Genomic DNA, 25925 nt, shown 5'->3' on the forward strand with positions numbered 1-25925 from the left:
TTTTTTTCTTTGCTGTGTCCGTATTTTTTTTTCCATCGTGGCCCTAATACGCTTCCGTAGGGATCGCATCAATGACAGGAATATTCCTTTAAAGAAACTGTGGAGTTGTTTTCAAGTAAGAATTCGGAATACGTGCTCTCCATCTTAACGTCATCGGCGTGTTTTCACTTTCCCAATCCTCTCTATCTCCTCAGTAGAGCCCAGAAGAGCAGAGCCAATCAAACTGCACGAATCTAATGACGTTTTGCGGCCTTTTTCTACGCATCAAGCATGCGCGTCTCAAAGTAATGACGTTGCCGTTAGTGTTAACCCGCCCCTTCCCGTGACCCGGCACTGATTCCCCGTAAGGGCAGCTCAGCATTACATACGTGACACTTTTAAATGTCCCTCCCGTCAAATCGCGAAGTTTCTGGGTTACGTCTAGTGTGGTAAAGCGGTAGGTGTTTTGTTGGAGTCTCTGATTAGACTTGTGGTGGAGTTACTTGCGCGGACGTGAAACGGATGGAGTCGTAGGGCTGGTGCTTTTTAAACAGCTGCGTCTGGTCGTAGCTTCACTAGACGTGCCTGTGCTACGTTGACACTACCAGCGCCTGCTGTTAACTTTAATTTTTGGTTTTGTTCAAAGTGGCGATCGGGCTCGCTACCCCACACTCTATGGCTTTATTCGCCTATGCACATCTCAAACTGGAAATTTGTGTGTTCTTTTTGTGGCTACAGATAATCGGGACTTTCCCTGCTCGCCTGTCCCAGCTGGCTATATAAGCGCTCGGCTCAGTCGGATGTTTCAGGTGTTGGACTCACAAAGAAAGCAAACATGGTGTTGGCCGACCTGGGAAGGAAGATCACCTCGGCGCTGCGATCTCTCAGCAATGCAACGATCATCAACGAGGAGGTACGTGGTCTTCTTCGTGAGTCGGGGGGAAGCCAGCGGTTAGTTGAAGGCCTCCATTTAAGTTAGTCGTAACAGGTTGTTCAACTCGGCTTCTCGGTTAAATAGACATCAGAAATGTCAGATGTTGACTTTTCAGTCTTATTTATCCGCACGATTCCATCTAATGTTTACTTAATATGACGACTTTAAGTTTCATGTGTGAGTCTGTCGGGCTCAGTCTGAATAGACTGTGTGTGTGTTTTGGTTTTCACCCTCAATTATTCCACAATCAGTGTAACGTTTACTTAGAAAAGATTATTTGTATATTAAATGCCCGGGGTTTGTTTCCTGCCTTGCACCCTGTGTTGGCTGGGATTGGCTCCAGCAGACCCCCATGACCCTGTAGTAAGGATATAGCGTGTTGGATAACAGATGGATGTAATGAATAGCATCATTGTTACATGTTTTGATTTCCATGGCCAGGTCTAAATTCTGAATTGGAGGAAAAGTCAGGGGGCCTGCAAGTGCAGCGAATCACTTAAGTTTAGACCACAAGATACCCTCACAAAATACTGCTGCTGTTAAGACTGGATTGTTTATGGACCCTTTGCTGATAAAATTTCATAAAATGTTATATTTGTTATCAGTGTCTTAATAGCTGCTTTTTTTATTTACCTTGATAAGCCAAGGGCAGATGTAAAGATCTTGTTTGTGCTATTCAGCTCTGCTTTTAATGCTATCATTTTAGAGCCCCTAGATAAGAAACTCATCCAGTTCAGTCAGCCATTGGATTCCAGACTCTCTTACAGAAAGGAAACAGTAAGTGCTGTCAGGCAGACATATGTCCGCCCCTCTAACCCTTAGCCCTGGTGTGCCACAAGGCTGCTCTCTTCACCCTATTATTCTTCTCACTATATACAATTGACTTTACCTCCAGTGGTTTGTCTGTCAAACTTATTACATTTGCTCTTCACCCAATTATTCTTAATAATAATAATACATTTTATTTATTTGTAGACGCCTTTCTAAACACTCAAGGACACAGAACAATAGACAAAACACAGATTATGAACAAAAGTAAAATACAAAAGTTAAAATCAGACAGAGCAATTGTAATCAAAGAGAAAAAGCAGTCTTAAACATCCATTATCCAACCCGCTATATCCTAACTACAGGGTCACGGGGGTCTGCTGGAGCCAGTCTCCGCCAGCACAGGGCGCAAGGCAGGAAACAAACCCCGGGCAGGGTGCCAGCCCACCACAGGGTACAAGTACACCCACACCAAGCACACACTAGGGACTATTTAGAAACGCCAATGCACCTAACCTGCATGTCTTGTGGACTATGGGAGGAAACCCACGCAGACACAGAGAGAACATGCAAACTCCACGCAGGGAGGACCCGGGAAGCGAACCTGGGTCTCCTAACTGTGAGGCAGCAGCTCTACCCACTGCGCCACCGTGCCGCCTCCAGTCTTAAACAAATACATTTTAAGTTTAGATTTGAAAAGTGAAAATGATTCGGTATTTCTAAGCTCAGATGGTAGTGAGTTCCAAAGCTGGGGAGCAGAGCAACTGAATGGTGGTAAGACGGTCAAAGGGGACGGTCGAGTGGATGGAGGAAGAGGATCTCAGGGTACAGGAGGGAATGGCAACATGGAGGAGGTCAGACAGATTTGGAGGGGCGAAGTTGTGGAGAGCCTTAAAAGTTAGTAGGAGAATTTTGAATTGAATTCGGAACTGAACTGGAAGCCAGTGAAGCTGCTGCAAAACGGGAGTGATATGGTGAATAGAGGGGTTCTAGTAATGATACGGGTGGGCAGCTGAGTTCTGCACCAGTTGAAGCTTATAAAGTGATTTGCGAGAAAGACCAAAGAAAAGGGAATTGCAATAATTGAGATGAGAAGTAACAAGGCTATGAACAAGAATAGCAGTGGTGTGGGGAGTGAGGGACGGGGGGCGAATACAATTAACGTTACGCAGGCTGGGAGATGTTATTGATGTGGGACAGAAAGGGTAAAGTAGTGTCAAGGATGACCGCTGTGGGGAAGGCGAGACAGAGGAATTATCAATAACAAATGAAAAGTGATCCGTTTTGGATAATATTGATTTTGTACCACTATATACAGTTGACTTTACCTCAGGTGGCTTGTCTGTCAAACTTTTTACATTTGCAAATGCCAAAATAGTGGAGGCACTGCGGCTAAGGATCTGCGCTGCCATTTGCAATGTTGGTGGTTCAAATCCTGTTACTGCCAGAAGGGATCCTAATTGCCTCTAATTGGCTATCTTATCTCTTGCTTTCCCTCTTCTCTACTTAATAGCTACTGTGTGGCCATTGTACTTGCACAATAATGGCTGCTGTCGTCATCATCCAGGTGGGTGCTACACATTGGTGGTGGTTGAAGTGGCTCCCCTCTAAGTGCTTTGAGTAGCAGTGTAATTATTTATTTTTGTTATTACTACCAAAAGAGAACCTACTCTGTTGGGCCCTTGAGCAAGGCTTATAATCTGAACGTTTCTCCTAACCCTGCACTCTGACCCCCAACAGTCATTAATACAGAAAATTTCCTTCTGGGGCATTAATAAAATATATCAAGTCAAAGCAAAAAAAAAAAATCAAGTTAATAGGCTTCGTTTCAAACAATGTTGAGTCCTTATACTTTGAGTAGCAGTGTAATTATTTATTTTTGTTATTACTACCAAAAGAGAACCTACTCTGTTGGGCCCTTGAGCAAGGCTTATAATCTGAACGTTTCTCCTAACCCTGCACTCTGACCCCCAACAGTCATTAATACAGAAAATTTCCTTCTGGGGCATTAATAAAATATATCAAGTCAAAGCAAAAAAAAAATCAAGTTAATAGGCTTCGTTTCAAACAATGTTGAGTCCTTATACAGACGTGAGAGGCAGAGAGAGGTATTGCAACGGCACTGGACAAGTTACATCAACCAGGGATGAGTCAACAAAAGATTGAGGTGCCATTGCATCACCGATAACGGGAGAGCCTATAATTACAGCTCGGCATAGTTGCAGGTACTTTATTCAACTAGTGCGGCAAAAGGCAAGCAGTCCTTTTAAGGATAAGGAGCAGAGAATTGATCTGTTGTGACACTCCACGTGCGGTGACACTACACTATAACGGCCTTCACAGAATGAATTTGCTTATGTAAATCGAAAGCTTCTCCACTCTATGAATGTGCTGCTCCTTAGGGTACAGAAAGGATGCCACATTGTGCCAGCATGTAGTGTGCTTCATAATGTGGCCCACAGTCATGGCTTGCCTGTACCTGCAGTATGATGAACCTGACCCACCAAGTGATCAGTGTTACAACTTTGTTTGAATGTCATTAGCAGAATGTAAAAACGGGTAATCAGAGGCAGCAGTTATTTTTTAACCAGTTCATTTAATTTGTGGTCAATATCACATATTGTATGGCCCTTATATTCCTTAGTTCATTGGCCACATCTCTTACCATCCATCAATTTTCCAACCCGTTGAATCCAATCCCAGGGCGCAAGGCAGGGCGCCAACCCACTGCAGGACACCCACACACACACACTAGGGACAATTTATAATCGCCAATCCACCTAACCTGCATGTCTTTGGACTGTGGGAGGAAACTGGAGTACCCGGAGGAAACCCACGCAAACACGGAGAGAACATGCAAACTCCACACAGGGAGGACCTGGGAAGTGAACCCAGACGAGTCTCCTAACTGCGAGGCAGCATTTTGTGACTCCAGAACAGCGTCTGTCTACACAAAGCCAGGTAGTCGTCCAGCGGGTTCAGAGGCAGAGTTGCATGTGAACCAACGCCTGAAGACAGGCTCGGCCCAACAGCACCACCATCACCGCCTGACCATCGCACGGAGGTCGGTTTTTGTAATATTGTCTGAAACAGAATAAACAGACGGTGGGCTGCAACTCGCCTTTTCACATTGACTGTGATATCGGAACATTTCTTTTTTTTTATTTTGGACTTTGTGCGACTTTCTGAGCTTGCACTTTTGAGTGTCTCCGCCACGGTTTTGCTGCTTATACCACTGTGTAAGCCAAAAACTGGTGCGTTTTTCCTTGCATCCACCTTGCATTCACTGAAATTCTTATTTTACCTGCTTTTACCATTCTCTTTTAACTATAAAACACTGAATTGAAGGTGATTTTTTTATTGATTCGGATATTAAAATATGCAAAATTCTGGGAGGAGTCAGGGTGGGGTGGCAGGCGCATACATATGCATTAGATAGATGATACTTTATTAATCCCAAGGGGAAATTCCCATACTCCAGCAGCAGTATACTGATATTAAATTAAAGAGTGATAACAATGCAGGTATAACAGACAATAACTTTGTATAATGTTAACGTTTACCCCCCGGGTGGAATTGAAGAGTCACATAGTGTGGGGTCTCCTCAGTCTGTCAGTGGAGCAGGATGGTGACAGCAGTCTGTGGCTGAAGCTGCTCCTCTGTCTGGAGATGATCCTGTTCAGTGTATTCACAATGATTGACAGGAGTCTGCTCAGCGCCCGTCGCTCTGCCACGGATGTCAAAGTGTCCAGCTCCGTGCCTACAATAGAGCCTGCCTTCCTCACCAGTTTGTCCAGGCATGAGGCATCCTTCTTCTTTATGCTGCCTCCCCAGGCCACCACCGCGTAGAAGAGGGCGCTCGCCACAACCGTCTGACAGAACATCTACAGCATCTTATTGCAGATGTTCGAGGACGCCAGCCTTCTAAGGAAGTATAGTCAGCTCTGACCTTTCTTGCACAGACCATCAGTATTGGCAGTCCAGTCCAGTTTATCATCCAGCTACACTCCTAGGTATTTACATTTCACACTGACTGGGATTTATGGAGCAGAAGTGTGTGAAAGTTGGCTTTCTGACGATTTTGTCCATCTGAATTGTACACACACTTTGTCTTTTGTCTGTATGTCATGTCTTAGTGTGAATTCAACGTACAGCGTTATGCATGAGGCCCCTTGTCACTACTGTTAGCTTGAGGCAGTACCTGTAGCCCATTCAGGTTGCACTGATAGTCCATCTCCTCCAGGATGGCACATCCATAAGTTCTCAAAAGCATGGAGGAGATTCCGAGAGACTGGCCATTACACATGGAGTGCTCTTTCATTTCCACCAAAGCAGGTGAAGTTGATTCGCAGTCACTTGTGCTTCCTAACTGGACACATTAATATCTCTGAAGCTTAAATGACTTGGTGTTAGACTGTGATGATTAAGTTTTCCCTTTATTTTTTTTGAGCACGATTTTTGCTTTGCACCCTTCCCCACCATAACCTCTCGTCTAAGGAGGAGGAAGAGTGAAAAATTTAGGGCCGGCTTATACTTCACGGTCAGAACAAGTACGTGTACGCATCATGGCTGTCACGCTTTCCCAGCGTTCATTTGACACGTCCTCTGAGCACATCTTAAGAAATGAACACAATGTGAGTTGCAGTACCAGCAAAAAGTCGGGTGACACAGTGTGATGGAGTAGGAATGTGACGTCAGAGTCTCTGTTTACTATCCACATGGGACAGAAAGCCGCTTTACGGATCGTACGTGGTGGTGTGCTGGGGAGGCAGCATAAAGAAGAGGGACGCCTCACGCCTGGACAAACTGGTGAGGAAGGCAGGCTCTATTGTAGGCACGGAGCTGGACAGTTTGACATCCGTGGCAGAGTGATGGGCACCGAGCAGACTCCTGCCAATCACAGAGAATCCACTGAACAGGATCATCTTCAGACAGAGGAGCAGCTTCAGCCACAGACAGACTGCTGTCACCGTCCTGCTCCACTGACAGACTGAGGAGACCCCACACTATGCGACTCTTCAATTCCACCGGGGGGCAAACGTTAACATTATACAAAGTTATTGTCTGCTATACCGGCATTGTTATCACTCTTTAATTAATATTGTTCTTTATCAGTGTGCTGCTGCTGGAGTATGGGAATTACCTCTTGGGATTAATAAAGTGTCTGTCTGTCTGTCTGTACACACAGGATCAATGTTCCTGATTCGATGTTTGATGAATGGTTCGATGTGGTGAAGCAAAATGACACAATAAGTTTTTAAAGTCTCACATACCATCTTTTTTTTTTTTTTTTTTTGCACCTTCACAACAGCATCAGTATGGATGGCCGCGTAGTTGAGCCACAGAGAATAAGAAAAAGTCTAGTGATTAAAGTGGAAATTTTGACTTAAATCTCAAAGTCCACTTTAATCTCCTTCAGAAACTCCACACAGAGTCATAGGATGGTTTGGGGCAGCCACCCGTATATTTGGTATCCTGGCTGCAAGGTCACAAAATGTTATACAGCACTGCTCTGCACAAAACCGAGTCCAAAACAGAACTGAGGGAATAAGGAACAGGTGGAGGCTTTTAAGGGGGAAGACAGGAAGTGAAGTCAGAGAGGTCAGGCTCATAAGTGTCTTCAGCCATAGGCTCGAGCCCGGACATGACATCAAAGGGGCCGGAGCCGACAAGGTCTTCCTCCATAGGCTTGGACCCGGAAGTGATGTCAAGAAGGCCAGACAGAATCTCCCATGGATGGTCTGCAGGAAAGTGAGAAAAACGAACGGTGCACTCTGCCACATCCTGGTCTGACTCGGAATTGTCCATATTCGAGCCCTTTGGCTTACTCCCATGCGCACGTGTGTGACATCTCATAGTTTATTTTATCATTGAAGTAGACCGTCGTAAACATCGCCTTAAAACCGAGCCAGTTGTTAATTATTACGTGCTTCTGGGGCTTCCTGCTGAACTGAGAGCAGTGGCAGGCAGCAATCGCCACACAGAACACATACATTTATGATATTCCAGCTCTTGGCACACTTAGAATCCTTAGATTTATACTTGATAATCACTTTCATGATTAAATGCATTAAAGCACGCATGTTGCATTTCTGAGAGAAGTCGTTAACGTCATTTAAATAATGAATACTGTTAATAATACACATGTGGGGGCAGCACGGTGGACGAGCGGTAGCGCTGCTGTCTCGCAGGGAGTCACTTCCCTGGTGTTCCCTGCCTGGAGTTTGCATGTTTTCCTGGTGGGTTTCCACATTGTGCTCCAGTTTCATTACAAAGACACAAAGGTTTGGGGATTTGGTGACGCTAAGATAACGCTAGTGTGTGTGTGTGTGTGTGTGTGCTTGTATTCACCTTGTGATGAGCTGATTGCCCCGTCCAGGGATTGTTTCTGTCTCTTGCCAAATGTTTGCTGGAATGGGCGCATGATGTCTGATGCCACTTCTGTAAGTTAATTCCAAATATTGTTTTTGCTGAAGTTCAAAAGTGAAAATAATGCATATGTAACAATTCCCATGAAAATAGTAATCTCTTTAAATTGTATATCCAGTTAACCAAATCCGGGGGTTGGCGAGCGAAGCGAGCTAGGGGGCTCGGCCTCCTGCTATTATTAATTTGTTGGTTTTGTGTCTCTGCTTGTGAGTGTGTGCGGATTGGACCAAGGTGATCTGCACTGGCAATCAGAAGGTTGCTGGTTTGAATCCCGTAAATGTCAAAAAAGGGACTCTGCTCTGTTGGGCCCTTGAGCAAGGCTCTTAACCTGCAATTGCTGAGCGCTTTGGGTAGTCGGAAAGCCACAATATAAATGCAAAGAATTATTATTATTAAGGCTGGGTGCATCCTTGGAATCGCCACCAAAAATAATAAATAAATCTCTTTGATGGTGTGAATCTTAGGGCACCGGCCCTTTACAAATGGATAAAGTGGCATACGTGATATTTGGGATAAAGTCACATTTCTCCTTGATTTTTCCCTCTCTGCTCCACAGTTTAAAATTACAAATCAAACAATTCAGATGGGATGCACGTGTACACTGCAGACTTTAATTTAAGGGGATTTGTATACATTTTGGTCACACAACACTTTTTCTTTGTGGCTCCCCCATTTCAGGGCCTCCTAATATTTTGGACACAGCAATGGCAGGTCTATTACTGTAAAGCAATCATATTTTGGACTTTGTCGCATATCCCCAGCTTGCAGTCTGCAATTAATAGACATCATCAGGTACTGAGGATCTGCTCTCTGGTGATGTTCTGCCAAGCCTCTAATGCAGCCAGCTTCAGGACTAAACACCCAGCTAAGATTCACACCTGTTGATAGGACGGTGATTTATTTATTTTTCTGGTGGGGATCCCAGGAACGCACCCAGCCTTGGCTCGACTCGCACACACTTCCTCCCTGAGACTGAAAAGCAACTGGTAATAAAACAGAAATTGAAGAATGTATTAAACAACAATACACAAAATATAACAATGCCATCCCAGTTCCTTTTATGGTGACATACAATAAACACAAATTCAACACTAACAAACAACTAACAAAAACCACACACGGTGAAGTCCATGAAAATCGGAAACTAATGAAATGAAGGTGGTAGATAGTCCAGAGATCAGCTCTCTGTATGTGAATGTAAAGGTCAGTCCTACTGGTATTTCCTGACGAGACGATGACGTGTGAATGGGATCATAAGCGTTCCTTTCGTCGCAGGTCGACTACAAATCCTTATACAGTACTCATGCCGCAGGAAAACACCAGACAATCCGTACATCCAAAACAGTAGATGATCTAGAACAAAACAATGATCTGTAGTAAACGGGAAGGCAAACAGATGGGCACCTCAAGACACGAAACAACAAAAGACTTCTTCCTCTTTCTTTCAGTAGAACTGGCCTCCTTTTAAATCTTGCGCCGGCCTCCTTGTCCCCAGCAGCACTCTCCGCAGACGACCAATCGGAGCCACTGCAGGGACTGCTGGGTGTTGAAGTTCCATTCCCCAGTAGTGCCACTACAGCATATCCCAGCATGCAATCATAGACATCATCAGGTGCTAAGGATCTTCTCTGGTGATGCCCTGCCAAGCCTCTAATTTAGCAATCTTCAGCTCCTGCTTTTTTTCTTTAGGGGGTCTTGTTCCCTTAAGTGTTCTCTTCAGCATATGGAAGGTCTGCGCAGTTGGATTTAAATCAGGGGAATGGTTTTGCCATTCAAGAACTTTCCATTTTTGTGCTTTGACAAACTCCTGTGCTGCCTCAGCTGTATGTTTGGATCAATATCTTGTTGTAGAATGAAGCACCATCCACTGAGTTTGGTGGCATCTACTGGAACTTGAGTGGATTAGACATTTCTGTTTGCCCCAGAATTCATTGTGCCACTGCCATCAGAAGTCCCATCTTCAATGAAGAGACGTGTGCCAGGACCTGTGGCAAGCCAAAACACCCCCAGCACCATGTTTAGCAGATGAGGTGGTCTGCTTTGGATCCCGGGCAGTTCCCTTTTGTCTGCACACCTTGTTCTTGCCATCACTCTGATCAGGTTCATCTTTGCCTCGAGTGTCCACACAACTTTAGTTTTTTAGCGGAATTCTGCAGACCCTTTTATGTCCTTTTTTTTTTTTTTCCCTTTCTTTTTATTAAAAAAAACCCTGGTACTGTCTGGTTGGCACTGCCTTCCCATTAAATGATGGATACAATTCAAAGTTTAATGCTAAAGTCTTTACATGGCAGTTCACCAACCTGTTTAATAGATTTAATTAGTCTTTGCGCCAAGGAGAACTCTTCACTATGCTAATGCTCATATTTTGTCTATCTTGACTTATGAAATTTTCAGAGCCCATGCCTTCAGTTGCTGCTTTGCAAGTACAGAACAATAAGTCTAATATACTACCAGTCAAAAGGTTTTACAACATCCACATTTTTCCAGTTTGTATTGAAATTTGAACCGTTCAGTTCCAGTGAACACCCTGAAATGGTACAAAGGTAAGCAGTAAATTACGAGAGGATATAAGAAAGGTTTTGGTTACCGAAAACTGAAAAATAATGTGGAGTTCTACAGAACAGACCTTTTGAGGTATCAAGTAACAAGTTAACTACCGTATATACTCGCGGATAAGTTCTCCCGATGATAAGTTGGGACTTGCTTTTACCGTATAATTTCTGGTGTTTTTAATGTTGGCTGTATAAGTCAAATGCGGAAAACTCCAAATATTGATTCAAGAGATTATGATTTGCTAACGCCCACCTGAGAGAGTAACCACGGAGCACACGGCCATTTTTTTCTATGTGGGTGCGGCAATGCGCTTTATCAGAGTGTGCTCCTAACTCCCTCTCTCTCTCTGTCTCTATTGTGCCTACATGACCACACGGTAATACCCAAACTATTCCGAAGTGACGTTTGCACCATTTTGTGTTTTTTGTATCTCACACCCTCATACACCTTTATCGTAAGAGCATCCCTTAACTACGATGAATCGTTCGATCATAAGAAAATATGAAGCTGGTTTTAAATGAAATTTCGTTGAAGTAGCGAAAGAAATTGGTAACTGCGCTTCTGCAACAAAATTCGACGAGTCTGAGTCCGAGATTGGAGGAAAGAAAATGTAAAAAAAATTTAAGTGTTGCATTTTTGAATGGGCTTATAACTTGGGGTCTGATTTTATTATTGTTTTTTTTTTATGGTTTCAAAACCCAACTTATACGCGAGTATATACGGTACATACAGCTTTTCGGCAGCAATGGATGTTAATGAAGTCTTGAAAGGTGATGCAAACAATCGCTACACCTGTCCCAACTTTTGGGGATTACTATGCTTTTATTTCCATGTTCTCTTTTTCCTGCAGGTTTTAAATGCTATGCTGAAAGAAGTATGTGCTGCTCTGTTAGAAGCAGATGTAAACGTCAAACTCACCTTCCATCTCAGAGAAAATGTCAAGTAAGTAATCCTTAAGACAATGTGTTTATGAATGTGGCTCAAAAATCATTTTTATGTAACGGCAACTTCCAACAGCCATTTGGTTTGGTGTACAGAAATAATAAGAGCATCGTTAACAATTTACATTTTTTGCTGTAACAAAGAATAACTGTTGCTATGACGACAATTTGTTAATGTTTACCTTCTATGATGGTGCTTCTGCTCATTTCGTAGATGATATCCCTGTGGGATCCAGAAAAGTTGCCCCCCCCACATTTCGCTCCAGATATTTTTCCTATCACCTACCTGGATCATTTAGTTTTTAAAAATTATTATTACCTGTATTTTATTTACTTAGATTTATTGTTTGTTTATTTTTGTGATTTTATTTTAAATATCAAAATCGTGTTCCATAGAACTGGAGTTACTGGATTTCACGTGTACTCCGTTTAATGTGTCCGAACACACTTCAGGATTTCAGGAAACCTGTGCTGCTTTATTCCCAAATATTTACCGATTTGATTCATGGTGTTTTTTGGAGTGATGTCTGCGATTATGGAGAATGGAGATAATACAATCCCTGAAGTCTGTTGTGTCAGGTCCTTTATCTCATTTCTCCATGACAATATGAGATTAAACATTTTTTTTGTAAGTCATTTCTACAAATGTCACAATGTAAGTAACAGATAAAGAAGTCGTTTTTATATGGAATATTCCTATCAAGAAAATGTATTATTGTTATTATTATTCTTAATACATTTTATTTCTATAGTGCCTTTCCCATTCTCATATATAATTCATGGTAGACACTTTCATTGTGTGTTCTGTTTATACTGTGTGATTATTTGTATATGTACTGTATATTTAATTATGCATTTATTTTATTTTTAAGAGCTGCAATTGATTTTGAGGAAATGGCCTCTGGCCTTAACAAAAGAAGAATGATTCAGCATGCAGTTTTCAAAGAACTTGTAAAGGTAACTTAATATATTAATACTTACATAAGTATTACGAATATTACAAATTAAATGATCTAAAAGTCTCTGACTTAAAGTTTCAATCCGAAGAATATATTTGATTTCTTTTTTCACTGTTACTTTATTGTCCTTCCGTCCCGTGAATGCTTCGCAGGCGCGGAGTTTCACACACGCCCGTCCATTTTGCAATGCACGATGGGATTTGTAGTTTCGTTTTTCCAGGTAAAAGATGATTTTCTACTCCAGACTGTGCGATATCTTCTTCTGCTTTCTTACTATATAAAAGCGGTCAGGATTGTCCTTCCGTCCCGTGAGTGGAAAGCGTAGTGGTATTCCGCTTATCACAGACTTACTACTTGCAGCTTGCGGTGCGAGGCGACATGATGTGAGCAGAGTTCTGGTGCTCCCATCGTTCCCTTGCTTTTGTGCGCGATGCGCTGGAAAAATAGACAAAATCATGTCTCTGGAAATAATTAATGTTGATGGAGTACAAATGCCTCACCGCGTAGTAAATATCAGGGGGGTTCAAAAGGGCGACCTCAATATAGAAAAAAAGTTTCAATTTCATCACAAAAATAACAGAAACTACGAGTATTAAAGTAATACCGCTCAAATACAATATAACCAAATTAATGAGTTTGTATCAAATATTAAATTGATCTACATATTAAATTGCCTTAAGAAGTGGTCAGCTTAAAAGTCGGTCGCCTTAAAAGGCGTAAGTATTTCCTTAAATTTTGAGGATCAGTTGTTTTTTTCATTTTGTCTTTGTTTTCTATGTATATATGAATTGAATGTTACTGTTTTCTAGATTCGATTATGTTCTGATATAATATTAACTCTGCTGCTGATTCTTACCATCACTATTAGCTAACCTACTGTGAGCAGGGTTTGTGTTATTGTAACAGTTTGTTTGGTATAAATAGAAATCTATGAAAAATAATTGGGAGAGTTGCAGGAATACAAAATATTAATTACTGGCTTTTACTGAAGTTTTAATTTTTTTCTTTTTTATTAATGCAGCTTGTTGATCCAGGAGTCAAAGCTTGGACTCCAACTAAAGGCAAAAGTAACATCATCATGTTTGTCGGATTGCAGGGTAGTGGAAAAACAACAACTTGCACAAAGGTATGTGCCTTCATTCCTGGAGGGCTTGCTGTCATTTGACAATTCAGTGTTTTCTATAGGAACACTTCACCGTTGAGGCCAAAAGTTTCTATCCACCTCGACTGAAGATTTTCACAACTCTACACCTGTTATGCTACCATATATTCCCTGCGTTGAGTCAATTAGGGCGTCTAGCTATTACTTTGACAGCACCAAAAAAAGGTAGAGGACCAATTGATTTCAGCCTTTATTTACTAGATCAGATTTTCAAGAGTCAAAGGTTTTCATACATTTTGTTAGTATTTGCTTTTTAATTGCTTAACTTGAATCAAACACTTGGGGTGGCCTTCCATGAGCTTCTCACAGTGGGTGGCAGGAATCTTTTGCTCATTCTTTCTGACAGAACTGGTTTAAGGCAGTTAGGCTTGGGAGGGGGGCACATGCCATGGTCACAGGAACATGAAGCTCTTTGGAGTTGGTCTTGCATTCTTTACCTTGACCATGCTTGGCTGTTACCTTCTTCCTCTTCTCCTCCTCATGTCCACGTTCAGTGTCATGCACAGATTGAGACAGCGCAGCTGAGTTTTGACTTCGCTCCATTCAAGTGTCTTACAATGCCTTTGATACTAATTTGAGGAACTGGTGTCCTTGAGCTGTCACTACAATCTAGTTATGTCTTAACTTCTAACGGATCCTGGTACTTTTGTCCATACCACGTTCATTTGCTTTATATTTTATTTTTTAAATTAATATGTTAAATCCTAAATCGATGGCAAAGTGTCTGCTCTGTGGAATATGGAATAAACAATGGTGGATGCAGTTTTCAACTTATTTCGCAAATAATTGCGATTCTTTTTTAAATAGTGGAAGGGTACCAATGCTTTTTGACTGTATCTGTATGTATGCTGTAAGCAGTATGGGGTGCCACTGAGCCCCAAACCCCAGACACAATTGGACCCAACGTAGTTTTGGGTTCAAATAACTTGTTCTTTATTACTCACAGTAATTTAACCAATAAGCAAAGTCTGAGTAGCACAACCAAGTTCATAGATATAGATATAGATAGAGATAAAAATCGATATATATCTTTCCCTTTTCGTCCCACTCCTCCAGGTGAGCTTTGTCCACCGCCACTGATTTATCTAAGTGAGGTGAGACGGCTGTTTTTATGTCTAATGTTACGACACAGCATGTTGGAGTTACTTCCAGGTCATGCAGACCTTCTCCTGGCGGCACCCAGAGACCCCAACAAGGTTGCTCTACCTAGCTATATGTCCCATGGTACCCTGTGGGAGTCCAAACTGGGAGTGTATAAGAGTAGCACACTGGGGGGAGGATAAGCTGTCCACGATAACCAGTCTCCACTATTCAATCCGTTTTATGATTGCACCTCCACTTATGTTGTCCCATCTATTTTGGCCTCCTGGCTGTGTAAGGCATCGCTGTCCATCTCAGCTGGGACGCCAGTCCATCTGTTCAAGCATTTACAACGCTTGTAGTGTCATGTCATTTAATAATCCTCTTAATCCAGAACAGTGCTGGTAGGGGTATTGGGGTGGGCTGGAGCTTGTCCCAGCTAGCATAGGGCACAAGACAAGAACACACCCTGGACAGGGTGCCAGTCTATCGCATTGTGTTTTTTACTTTGAATATGCACTTCCTACAAGCATTGTACTCTTAATAGTGATGCCTGTAGAAGTCATGGAGTAATCTGTGTTTGTGCCTCTACTTCAACAGCTTGCCTACTACTACCAAAAGAAAGGCTGGAAGACGTGTTTGATCTGTGCAGATACTTTCAGAGCAGGTAATACTCTTTATTAGCTCATATTTCAAGCATTTGAAGACTCTGCCTTGATATCTTGGCACTGCTTTTTTTAAATTTTTTATTTAGTGTCGTCCCCTATTTGAGGGTTGACAGACATGACTCTCCAGGATCTGCAGTTTTCTGCTAGCCTCATGATTTCACTGTGATTCCTTAATTGTGACCAAATTATGATGTCTTCTATCCAGGATTTTCTTGTTCCCCTTGGTTCTTCCTTCTAGAATCACCACCAGCTGTTTTCCTGTCCTGCGTACTTAATCATGCCTATTGCTATGTCCTCCAGGTGATGCTTCATTATATTCATTATCCATCAATTGCACCATTTATCCTGAGTACTGCCTCCCTTTTCAAAGTCTATGTTTCAATACCATACCAAACCATACCATAGAACTAAGAAAATGTAACATTTTAGTATTCTCTCTCTCTCAAAGACAACGTATGACAAACCACAGAGTGACATTATCCGAAGATCAGCAGCAGCAAGTCTCGCACCTTGAACGAAAAACGAATTACACACACAACCTCTCTGAAGAGAAGCGGCAAACTGCCGGACAACAAGGACGGAAAAACTACAGGGATTCCATAACACTGACAACTCCAAACAAGATATTCCCTTTCTAATACGGCGTAGGCAATTCCCCATTTGTTTAGCATATTGTACGACTATCAGTGAGTCATATCGACAAACGTTTAGTAACGTCAGAGTTTATTTGCCAGGCCCTGTTTTTACCTACGGCCAGTTGTGCACTACATTTTCCAGAGTTACATTGGAACCCGGGTTAAACATACAAGTACTTGCGGGTTACACACAGGGGAATATTTTCGCTGATAACGTTTATGCAACAAATTGTGTTTTCCGACAATTATTATAGATGTCAGTATACTACACTACATGACGGCCACACTTCACACATACTGACTTACATGCGTCCTGTATTTCCCTTCTTATCCAATATGTTCTCTTAGCCTGTTCGTGTTACACTTTGCATTGTAAATATGCCTGCTGTTGTAAGTGACTATAATAACATCCCATACTAATCATGATGAGACTATTGTAATATCGAGTCTTCTCACAAGTCACTACTTACTAAAATAATTTGCTTTCTTTAACGTTCTTAATGTTCTTTCCGTCATCATCAATTTGTTTACGCTTTTTCGCAAGCACGACTTGCTAGTCCTTAATTATTTCTCCCCCAATCTTTATGCCATCCAGGCCTTTGAGTGCTTCCATCATAAGATTTTCACTATAAGGTAGGATTAAAAAGTATTGCTGACATAATACATCCTTGGCGAACTACAGTCCTTTCGTTGAAATCCTAGGGTGTCCCCTCTTTCCTTCTTACACGTTTCCTTTCTCTTTTCTTTATTAGCCTTCTGTCTGTGTCTGGTATTCCAACCCTTGTTGCCAACTCTATTAACTTATCATGTTGTACTCTATCGAAAGCCTTCTTGAAGTCAGTGTTGTATATCTGTATGTCTTTGTTCACATCCTGTGCTCTTTCATAAATGGTTCACAATACAAGGATGGTATCTCTGGTTCCTGTTTTCTTACAAAATCCCATTTGCCTGTCAGACAGGTTTCTCACTATGATTGGTTCAATTCTGTTTTTGACCAAGAAGTGTGGGATATCAGAATAATCAAAAAAATAGTCCTCACAATCCTTAGCCTTATTAACATTTGGTAATTGGATGAAGTCTTCCGACACCTTGCCTGTAGAGTATATCATATTCGTAAGTTTTGTCACGACTTGTATTCCTTTCTTTCCTAGTCAAATCCCTTCTGTCTTGTTTTTTGGTAGCTGTTTTATGACATTTCGTATCTCTTCATCAGTTATGTTCCTCGTGGGTGCAATTTTTAATTTCATCTTCAATATTTACTCTGACACCATCGTATTTCTCTACATAATCTGCCCACTTCTTTACTATTTCTTCATTTCTTGTTAACAGCTTCCCTGCAGAGTCTCCAATTCCTTGACATATGTTCTTTTATTTACATATGAGAATTCCTTCAGTTTCTTGTAAAATAGATGGTTATGGGTGTCTGGGCAGTTCATCTAATTCCTGCATTTTCTTTTAAAGTTTTCTGCCTTTATCTCTCTTACATTTCTTTTGTATCTATGGATGAAGTATTTTTGTCTTTGCTCCACTGTTATTGAGTTCTTGTATTTCCTTCTCTCTCTTTCTTATTAGTTCCAGGATCTCCTCTGTCATCCACTCCTGTATTCTTTATGTTTGCTTATTTTGGCTTCTACTACACATTCCTTCGTCTTATCACAAATTTTCGTGGCACGCTTGTTGTGTGCGTCTATTTCTTCCATTTTTCCCCACTAGAAGTATGGGATATGAGGGGCACCCAAAAATAACCGGAATCTGTATCTGGCGCGCAATCTCGACTTAGTTGCGAATTTCACCGCTGGGTGTAGCACACTTACAGTATTCTGTGGCAGTCTCCCAAGTGGTGTTTCTTGGTGCTTATTAAACGTGTTCTGCGGTTTTTGTGACGGGTGATCATAAAGAACAGCAAGTCTTTGTTACATTTTGTATTCTCTTGGGGAAAGCAGCTGCTGAAACTCTAGTGATGCTTGAAACTGCTTTTAAAGAGGAAGCTTTAAGTAAAATGCAGGTCTATGAGTGGTTTTCACATTTCAAACGAGGGGAAATGTCACTTGAAGACCAACCGAGATCTGGCCAACCTTCCAACAATTAGAAATGACGAAAATCTTGAAGTTTGCAATGCAATTTTTATGAAAATCGTCATCAGACTAGTGAAGAGATTTCTGAATTGACTAGTGTGTCTCGGGAGTTCTTACCACCTTCCCTACTTGCCTGATTTTACTCTGTGCAACTTTTTCTTGTTCCTGCATATGAAAAAAAGAACTCGGAAGGAAAACTTTTTTTTTTTTTACCGTGGAGGATGTCAGTAAAAAATCGCTGAAGGCTTTGGACAATGTTCCTCTTAAGCGATTCCAAAAGTGTTTCCACCAGTGGGACTATAGTTTCAGTAAGCAACTATTATTAAAACTATTTATTTTTTTCTTTTTTTAGGTCCGGTTATTTTTGGGTACCCCCTTGTACGATTTAAAATATAAAGGAAAATAATATGTCTGAGCCTGTAATGACCATTCTATGACTGTTTGACCAATAAACTGCCCCCATACACCATGACTAATAGTTCATTCAGTTTATTCTCCCCATCTCTTACTTCTCCAACCCAAACAACTTGGCAGTGGCGTCCCAGTGACCAGCAGCAACACGCACATCCTGTTATAGCAGTTCGGTTTTAAGGCACAGCTTCATTCTTCCTAACAGGTCACCTAAACTGATTTCAGAGGTAGTTGCCTTCTGCCTGGTTTTAGTCTAAAATTGATGATATGACTGATTTATACTGTATTGACTAAATTCCTTGTAAGTTTTTGATCAGGCAGTAAATTAAGTTATATTTTTCTAATGTATGTTCAAGTAGTGCTATCAATGAGCAGTTGGGGTGGAGATTTTGCGATTAGTGCACAAATATGCATTTTTAGAGAGGAAGAGGAATATCGATCTGTCAAACAAGACAAAGCCCTTGTTGTTTGTAGCTATGTAAGCTAGACTGTTCAGAGAGGGGACAGTGTGAAGACCAGCCCGGGCCACAGGTAGACACACCAAGACACACACAAGTCCAAAACGCACGCTGTTCCTATTTCCCACTTAGCAACACAGCACAGTACCCCCAAACAGTCACAATTACTCAGTCCCTTCTTTTCTTCTCTTCTCTTTTCCTGCCCTCATTCCTTCACTTGCAAGCTCTGTCCTCTGCCACCCGACTTCAGGTCCTCTAATGGAGTGAGGCAGCCCCTTTTATGTTGCACTCTGATAAGCTTCCTGCAGCACTTCCTGGTGTGGCAAACGTGCTGCATGGGCACCCGGAAGCACTCCAGGTGCACTCAAATTCTCACCCAGCAGCATTTCCTGGTGTGGCAGAAGTGCTGCAGTCCAGGGCTCTGGGATGGTCCAGGCGCCCCCTGGTGTTGGCCATGGGCCCCAACAGGGTTGAGCTTCTAAGCTCCAGTCCCGTGGCCTCTATGTAAACCAGGGAGACTGCCCTCTTGTGTTCTGGGGGAGGTATTGTTTCTCTCCCGCACCTATCCATCATCCAAGCGTCCTGACTGGGCTAGAATCCCAGTCGACCGCCACAACTGAAATTGTAAAACATACATAAGATTGTGAGGATGAAGGAGAGTTGCAGACATACAAAGAGCAGCATACAGCGCTGTTGGGCCACCTCACCCCTAGTCTGTCGTGCCAACAAGTTGAATTTGCCCCATGCCGAAAGTGAAAAGTCTGGGAAGGTGAATCTAATGGAGGTGTACATTTAATAATGGTAAAGTTTATATAGTATAAAGAGGAGACACTACAAACTGAAAGGGTTGGGGCACCACCTTTGGTGACCCTGTATAATTCCAGAGAAGAAAAACAACAAAACACACAATAAGTTCCAGAAATGTCTTTTCATACAAGTTCAATTGGGAAATAACTACAATATGGCCGATGTCCAGGTAATATGGTCATTCAGCAGGAGAAGACGGGTTCAGGAGGGCAGACTACAGAGCTGGTGTCACTGGTGGGATGGCTGTCAACCTTCCGATGTACAGAGGGAGAAAGAGAGAAGGCATTAGTCCCCAGCGCCAACCCCTGGCTCGATGAGTAGTTACCGTCACCAGAGCCCTTAAGCTGCCTCCCATGCACATGTGCCTGGCAACAGTTTATTTCTGTGGAATGCAAATGCCATGTTGTATTATAATATTGTAAAAATATACAAGTCTAAGAAAACTAAAGTGGAAAGGCAGTCTTTTTCCTTACAGTGTGCCTATCGAAGAATGTTTCTAAATACTGTTAGCTAATGGAGTACTAAAATATGATGTCACAAAAGCTCATGTGCCTCTGTTAGAAGTGCATGGAGAGATTCATGATGTTCTTCTCCCCTCTCCTAGGTGCTTTTGATCAGCTGAAGCAAAATGCAACAAAAGCCAGAATTCCCTTTTATGGCAGGTATGTAGCTTTCAAAGTATTTTGGGATTATTGTTATGTATTACAGATAATTGAGTAATCTATTCCATTTTGCACTTTAAAGGATATTTGTTACTTATTCCATGAAGTTTGCATTAATGAGATTACCATGTTTTCACGTAAAATATGATATGATTTAAACCCTTAATACACTCTGTTTTTTTGAGATAATTCTGCCTAAATTAAATACCCACAATTGAAAGGCTTATGTAATAAAGAAGCTGAAAATGCCTAGAGTACAGTAGTGAGTACAACCCTCCAAATTTTTAAAAGAATGCATTTACTGTATATGATTCAAAACCTGTGTTTACACTATCAACTAGCTAAAACACAAAAACAAAATTGTGGTTTATGGGTTTCTATTCAAAAAACTGGATTTTGCAGTATATAATCAAACCATTTTATGATGCTCAACCCTGAAACTAATTTTCTTCTGTGCCCTAATCTGTCAGCTATCGTTGTATCATGTTTAGATGTCATATACCAAAGCATTGCAAAGTTATAACGTTTGGCACAAGGTGTCCCCCTTTTTTTTTTTTTTTTTTTTGGAAACATTTTATTCTCTTGCGCCTAAACTGCATATGGCAATTGAACTCATGACACTTCAACTGTAAATGCGCACGCTGTGATGCATCATACTTATACTATGCAGTACTTACAAATCAAGCATGGCATCGGGTCCTTCCGTGTCATCCTCCGAGTCAAAACTTTGACTTAGGGTCCCCATATTCTGTATCACAAGATTTCTGTATCTTTCCTAGGACTTCCTCAATGGTGTGTGTTCTTTATTACTTTGAAGAAGATGACATTTCCCTAATACTTCAAGTTTTATTGCACACAAACCAAACAATCTGCACGCAGTCTCACAGAAGCTTTGTGCGTAAAGATTAACTGTTTCATAAGCAATATATTTTTGGTCATTTACACACAACTATCCAATTGTAATGAGCCTTTCGCTGTTTGAGGCGAGATCTTTGATTAAAAGCTGATTCCGTCAGCTGTAATGTGCTGCTCATCTAGCTTATATGTGTGCAGATCACATATTTTACTAATGAAAGACAGCAGTCAACATGGAAACTTATGATTTATTTAAAAGACACACTTGGGTACATAATAATACTGTTACTGCTTTTGATTGAGTTGAGGGTTTATTGTTACACAGACAAACAACTCTGAAATATGGCACCTCATGCTTAAGTGGCTACGTCAATGGTGATCAACATTGGAATACTGTACAGTAAACTGAATTAAAATGTCCATGACTAAAAGATCCTGCTTTACTTGTGTTGCGCAATCCTCATGTGAAGTCACCCAGTCTTTTGCCGACAAGAGCCCAAGCACATGTAATTTTCTAAAATACTGTTAAGTAAATTCTGGAAGATGTCCTCCTGGAATATAGTGGAAATCATTCAGACACAGTGCACTGTTCCCCGTTAAAATGAATAGGACAAAAGGGACGGGATGGGACGGGACTAATCTCTTGTGCTCTTATGACAGTTACACGGAAATGGATCCAGTGGTTATTGCTAGTGAAGGTGTGGAAAAATTCAAAAACGAAAACTTTGAAATCATCATTGTTGATACCAGTGGTCGTCATAAACAAGAGGACTCGCTTTTTGAGGAAATGCTTCAAGTGTCCAATGCTGTGGTGAGTAAGCTACCTGCGCCAATTTAGGATCACTGGGGTTTGAGTATCTACTGCATCCTGATAGCTTTAGATATGAAAGTGGACAAGGCAGAGGTCTTTTGTAAGGCCCATACATACATAGATAGATAGATAGATAGATACTTTATTAATCCCCAAGGGGAAATTCACATCCTCCAGCAGCAGCATACTGATAAAAACAATATTAATTAAAGAGCAATAAAAGCGCAGTGCAAGTTAAAAAATGCAAGGTGGAGAGTGTAAGGCAGGTATAACGGACAATAACTTTGTATAATGTTAACGTTTACCCCCCGGGTATAATTGAAGAGTCACATAGTGTGGGGTCTCCTCAGTCTGTCAGTGCAGCAGGACGGTGACAGCAGTCTGTCGCTGAAGCTGCTCCTCTGTCTGGAGATGATCCTGTTCAGTGGATGCAATGGATTCTCCATGATTGACAGCAGCCTGCTCAGTGCCCGTCGCTCTGCCATGGATGTCAAACTGTCCAGCTCCGTGCCTACAATAGAGCCTGCCTTCCTCACCAGTTTGTCCCTCTTCTTTATGCTGCCTCCCCAGCACACCACCGCGTAGAAGAGGGCGCTTGCCACAACCGTCTGATAGAACATCTGCAGCATCTTATTGCAGATGTTGAAGGACGCCAGTCTTCTAATGAAGTATAGTCGGCTCTGTCCTTTCTTAAACAGAGCATCAGTATTGGCAGTCCAGTCCAGTTTATCATCCAGCTGCACTCCCAGGTATTTATAGGTCTGTACCCTCTGCACTGTCACCTCTGATGATCACGAGGTCCATGAGGGGCCTGGGTCTCCTAAAACCCACCATCAGCTCCTTGGTTTTGCTGGTGTAGGTGGTTTGAGTTGCACCATTTAACAAAGTCCTTGATTAGGTTCCTATACTCCTCCTCCTGCCCACTCCTGATGCAGCCCACGATAGCAGTGCCGTTAGTGCTGTCCTGCACGTGGCAGGACTCCGAGTTGTATTGGAAGTCCGATGTATGTTGGCTGAACAGGACCAGAGAAAGTCCAGTCCTCTGCAGCGCTCCTGTGCTGCGGACCACAATGTCAGACCTGCAGTTCCCGAGATGCACATACTGAGGTCTGTCTGTAAGATAGTCCACGATACATGGCATCAGGTATGAATCTACTCCCATCTCTGTCAGCTTGTCTCTAAGGAGCCGAGGTTGGATGGTGCTGAAGGCGCTAGAGAAGTCCAGAAACATAATTCTCACAGCACCACTGCCTCTGTCCAAGTGGGAGAGGGATCGGTGTAGCATGTAGATGATGATAATCACATTTGCATGGGGACAGTTTAGAGCAGCCATTTAGCCTAACATACATATCTTTGGGATGTGAGAGAACAACTCCCTCAGGTACAGGAAGAGCTTATGAACTTTACACAGTCAGTGATTGGATGTGAGATTCTGACCGTATCTTCTTATTTTTGGTATTGGTTTATGCATAATAATTAAGATGTTCTCACACCCATATGTAGACTAGAGATAATGTTATAGACTGTACTATATAATGTAATATTAGACTGATGACCAGTATTACATATTAAATACGCAAATGCCATATTGTTGAAGAAAGTTAAGGTGTTTGAAGACTCCTGTGAAATAGACGTTCTTATTAAACTCTGTGTCTTTTTAAGAGTATCTGTTGCTATAGTTTTTATTCCCCCTATTTTGTTTTTAAGCAACCAGACAATGTTGTATATGTGATGGATGCTTCTATTGGTCAAGCTTGTGAGGCACAAGCCAAAGCTTTCAAGGAAAAAGTTGACGTAGCTTCTGTAATTGTTACCAAGCTGGATGGACATGCCAAAGGTGGTGGTGCTCTCAGCGCGTAAGTAGCGTCCTGCTGGGTGGGTGTATTTTATGTTTCATTTTGCTGTTTATCTTTTACATTAAACTTGAATACAACACATATAAAAGTAACATGTTAGGGAGAGATGTCAAAGGTATTTGAAATACATGATTTTAAAAATACCTTACATTTGCATTGATTTGCTTACAACGTAATCGAGTACACATCAGTCAGGATCACTACTTAGTAACAAGTGTACAAAATTGATCTTCAGTTGCCTATTCTTCGCTGACAGGAGTGGTACCCTGTGTAGCCCACCTGCTTCAAGGTTCGACGTGTTGAGTATTCAGAGATGCTCTTCTGCACACCTCAGTTGTAACGAGTGCTTATTTGAGTTACTGTTGCCTTTCTATCAGCTTGAACCAGTCTGGCCATTCTCCTCTGACTTCTGGCATCAACAAGTCATTTTTTGCCCAGAGAAATGACACTCACTCGGTAGTTTCCATTTTTCAAACCATTCTCTGTAAACCCTAGAAATGGATGTGTGTGAAAATCCCAGCAGATCAACAGTTTCTGAAATGCACAGAACAGCCTATCTGGCACCATCAACCATGCCACGTTCAAAGTTGTTTCAATCCCCTTTCCTCCCCTTTCTGATGCTTGGTGTGAACTTCAGCATGTCGTCTTGACAGTGTCTACATGCCAGAATGCATTGAGTTGCTGCCCTGTGATTGGCTGATTACATAACTGCGGTAACAAGCAGTTGAAAACCGGTGTACCCCATAAAGTGACCAGTGAGTGTATACCATGATCATGAAGAAATGACTTAGACTTTTTAATAGGAATGCTGTCATTGATTGGCTGTTGATCAAAATCAGCCGATTTTCACTAAAAAAGACTCCATCGGTGATCGATAGAGAGGCCGATCACAAGAAACAATACTCTGCTTTTCTCTGCTTTATGGTAATTTAGTTGCAGTGCTCCTGTACACAAGGTATTATCATAGCTGAGCCGAGTTTTGGTTTTTTTGCAGCAAACATTCTGCAGTGTAAACAAAGAGCAGCGAGTGGAGGCTTGTTTTATCAGTCAACAAGAAGTGATTGGAATCATAGCCTTTATGTTATAGAAAGTGCAGTAGTAAACTAAAAATGAGTAATCTGAGAAGTTCTGTGCAACTAGACAAATGGCAACAAAAGTTACTTAATGAAATGTAGACCTTTATTTTCTCCTTTAAATTTAAACAGGCGCCACTTGCTTGTTTAAAATACAACAGCCGACACTCCATTTGGAAAAAGTAAAGATAAAGACGAGTTTAAAATAGCTACTTAGTAAATAATAGGCCTTTTTTTTTTTTTAAGATTAGGGTCGTGCTTATTATTTGTTGCTGTGTGTCATACACTATATGTTTTGGTAAGAAATGAATGCTAAATAATTGAAATGGTAATCCATATTTATAATTACACTATCAAAAATTCTGAATGTCTAATTCATACACTGAAGGAAAAAAACACACCTGTATAAATATGATAAAATAAAAGCTATAGTGCAATTAATGATTTCAAACATTTAAAATGTATAAGTACATATATATTTACATTTAAGCAGCATTTACTTGCCAATTTCAATTGATTGCAAGTGAATAAATATTTTTTTTTTTTTTACAGAATTGGTTAAAACTGGCGGCTCTGAGGTTAGGGATCTGCACTGGCAATCGGAAGGTTGCCGGTTCGGATCCCGTAAATGCCAAAAGGGACTCTGCTCTGTTGGGCCCTTGAGCAAGACCCTTAACCTGCAATTGCTGAGCACTTTGAGTAGTGAGAAAAGCGCTATATAAATGCAAAGAATTATTACTTTTTTTTTTTTTTCTTTAAATTAAGCCTTGTTTCAGATCTGTGCATTACAGAAAAAAACTAAACAGTAT

At 41.5% G+C, this 25925-nt stretch overlaps 1 protein-coding gene across 1 annotated transcript in view; it reads left to right on the forward strand.

The window, feature by feature from the left end:
- The first annotated feature begins 314 nt into the window (after window positions 1-314).
- The window catches only part of srp54 (signal recognition particle 54), a 42726-nt gene continuing 17115 nt past the window's right edge, over window positions 315-25925 (forward strand). Inside the window, exons 1-9 of the mRNA XM_039741414.1 lie at window positions 315-436; window positions 718-892; window positions 11514-11605; window positions 12477-12561; window positions 13585-13689; window positions 15406-15472; window positions 20464-20521; window positions 22037-22187; window positions 23895-24043. Of these exons, the coding sequence (XP_039597348.1) occupies window positions 815-892; window positions 11514-11605; window positions 12477-12561; window positions 13585-13689; window positions 15406-15472; window positions 20464-20521; window positions 22037-22187; window positions 23895-24043 (785 nt within the window). The 5' untranslated portion in view covers window positions 315-436; window positions 718-814. The remainder of the gene's footprint in view (window positions 437-717; window positions 893-11513; window positions 11606-12476; window positions 12562-13584; window positions 13690-15405; window positions 15473-20463; window positions 20522-22036; window positions 22188-23894; window positions 24044-25925) is intronic.

This window comes from Polypterus senegalus, chromosome 18 (genome assembly GCF_016835505.1).
Source record: "Polypterus senegalus isolate Bchr_013 chromosome 18, ASM1683550v1, whole genome shotgun sequence".
NCBI classification, from domain to species: domain Eukaryota; kingdom Metazoa; phylum Chordata; class Cladistia; order Polypteriformes; family Polypteridae; genus Polypterus; species Polypterus senegalus.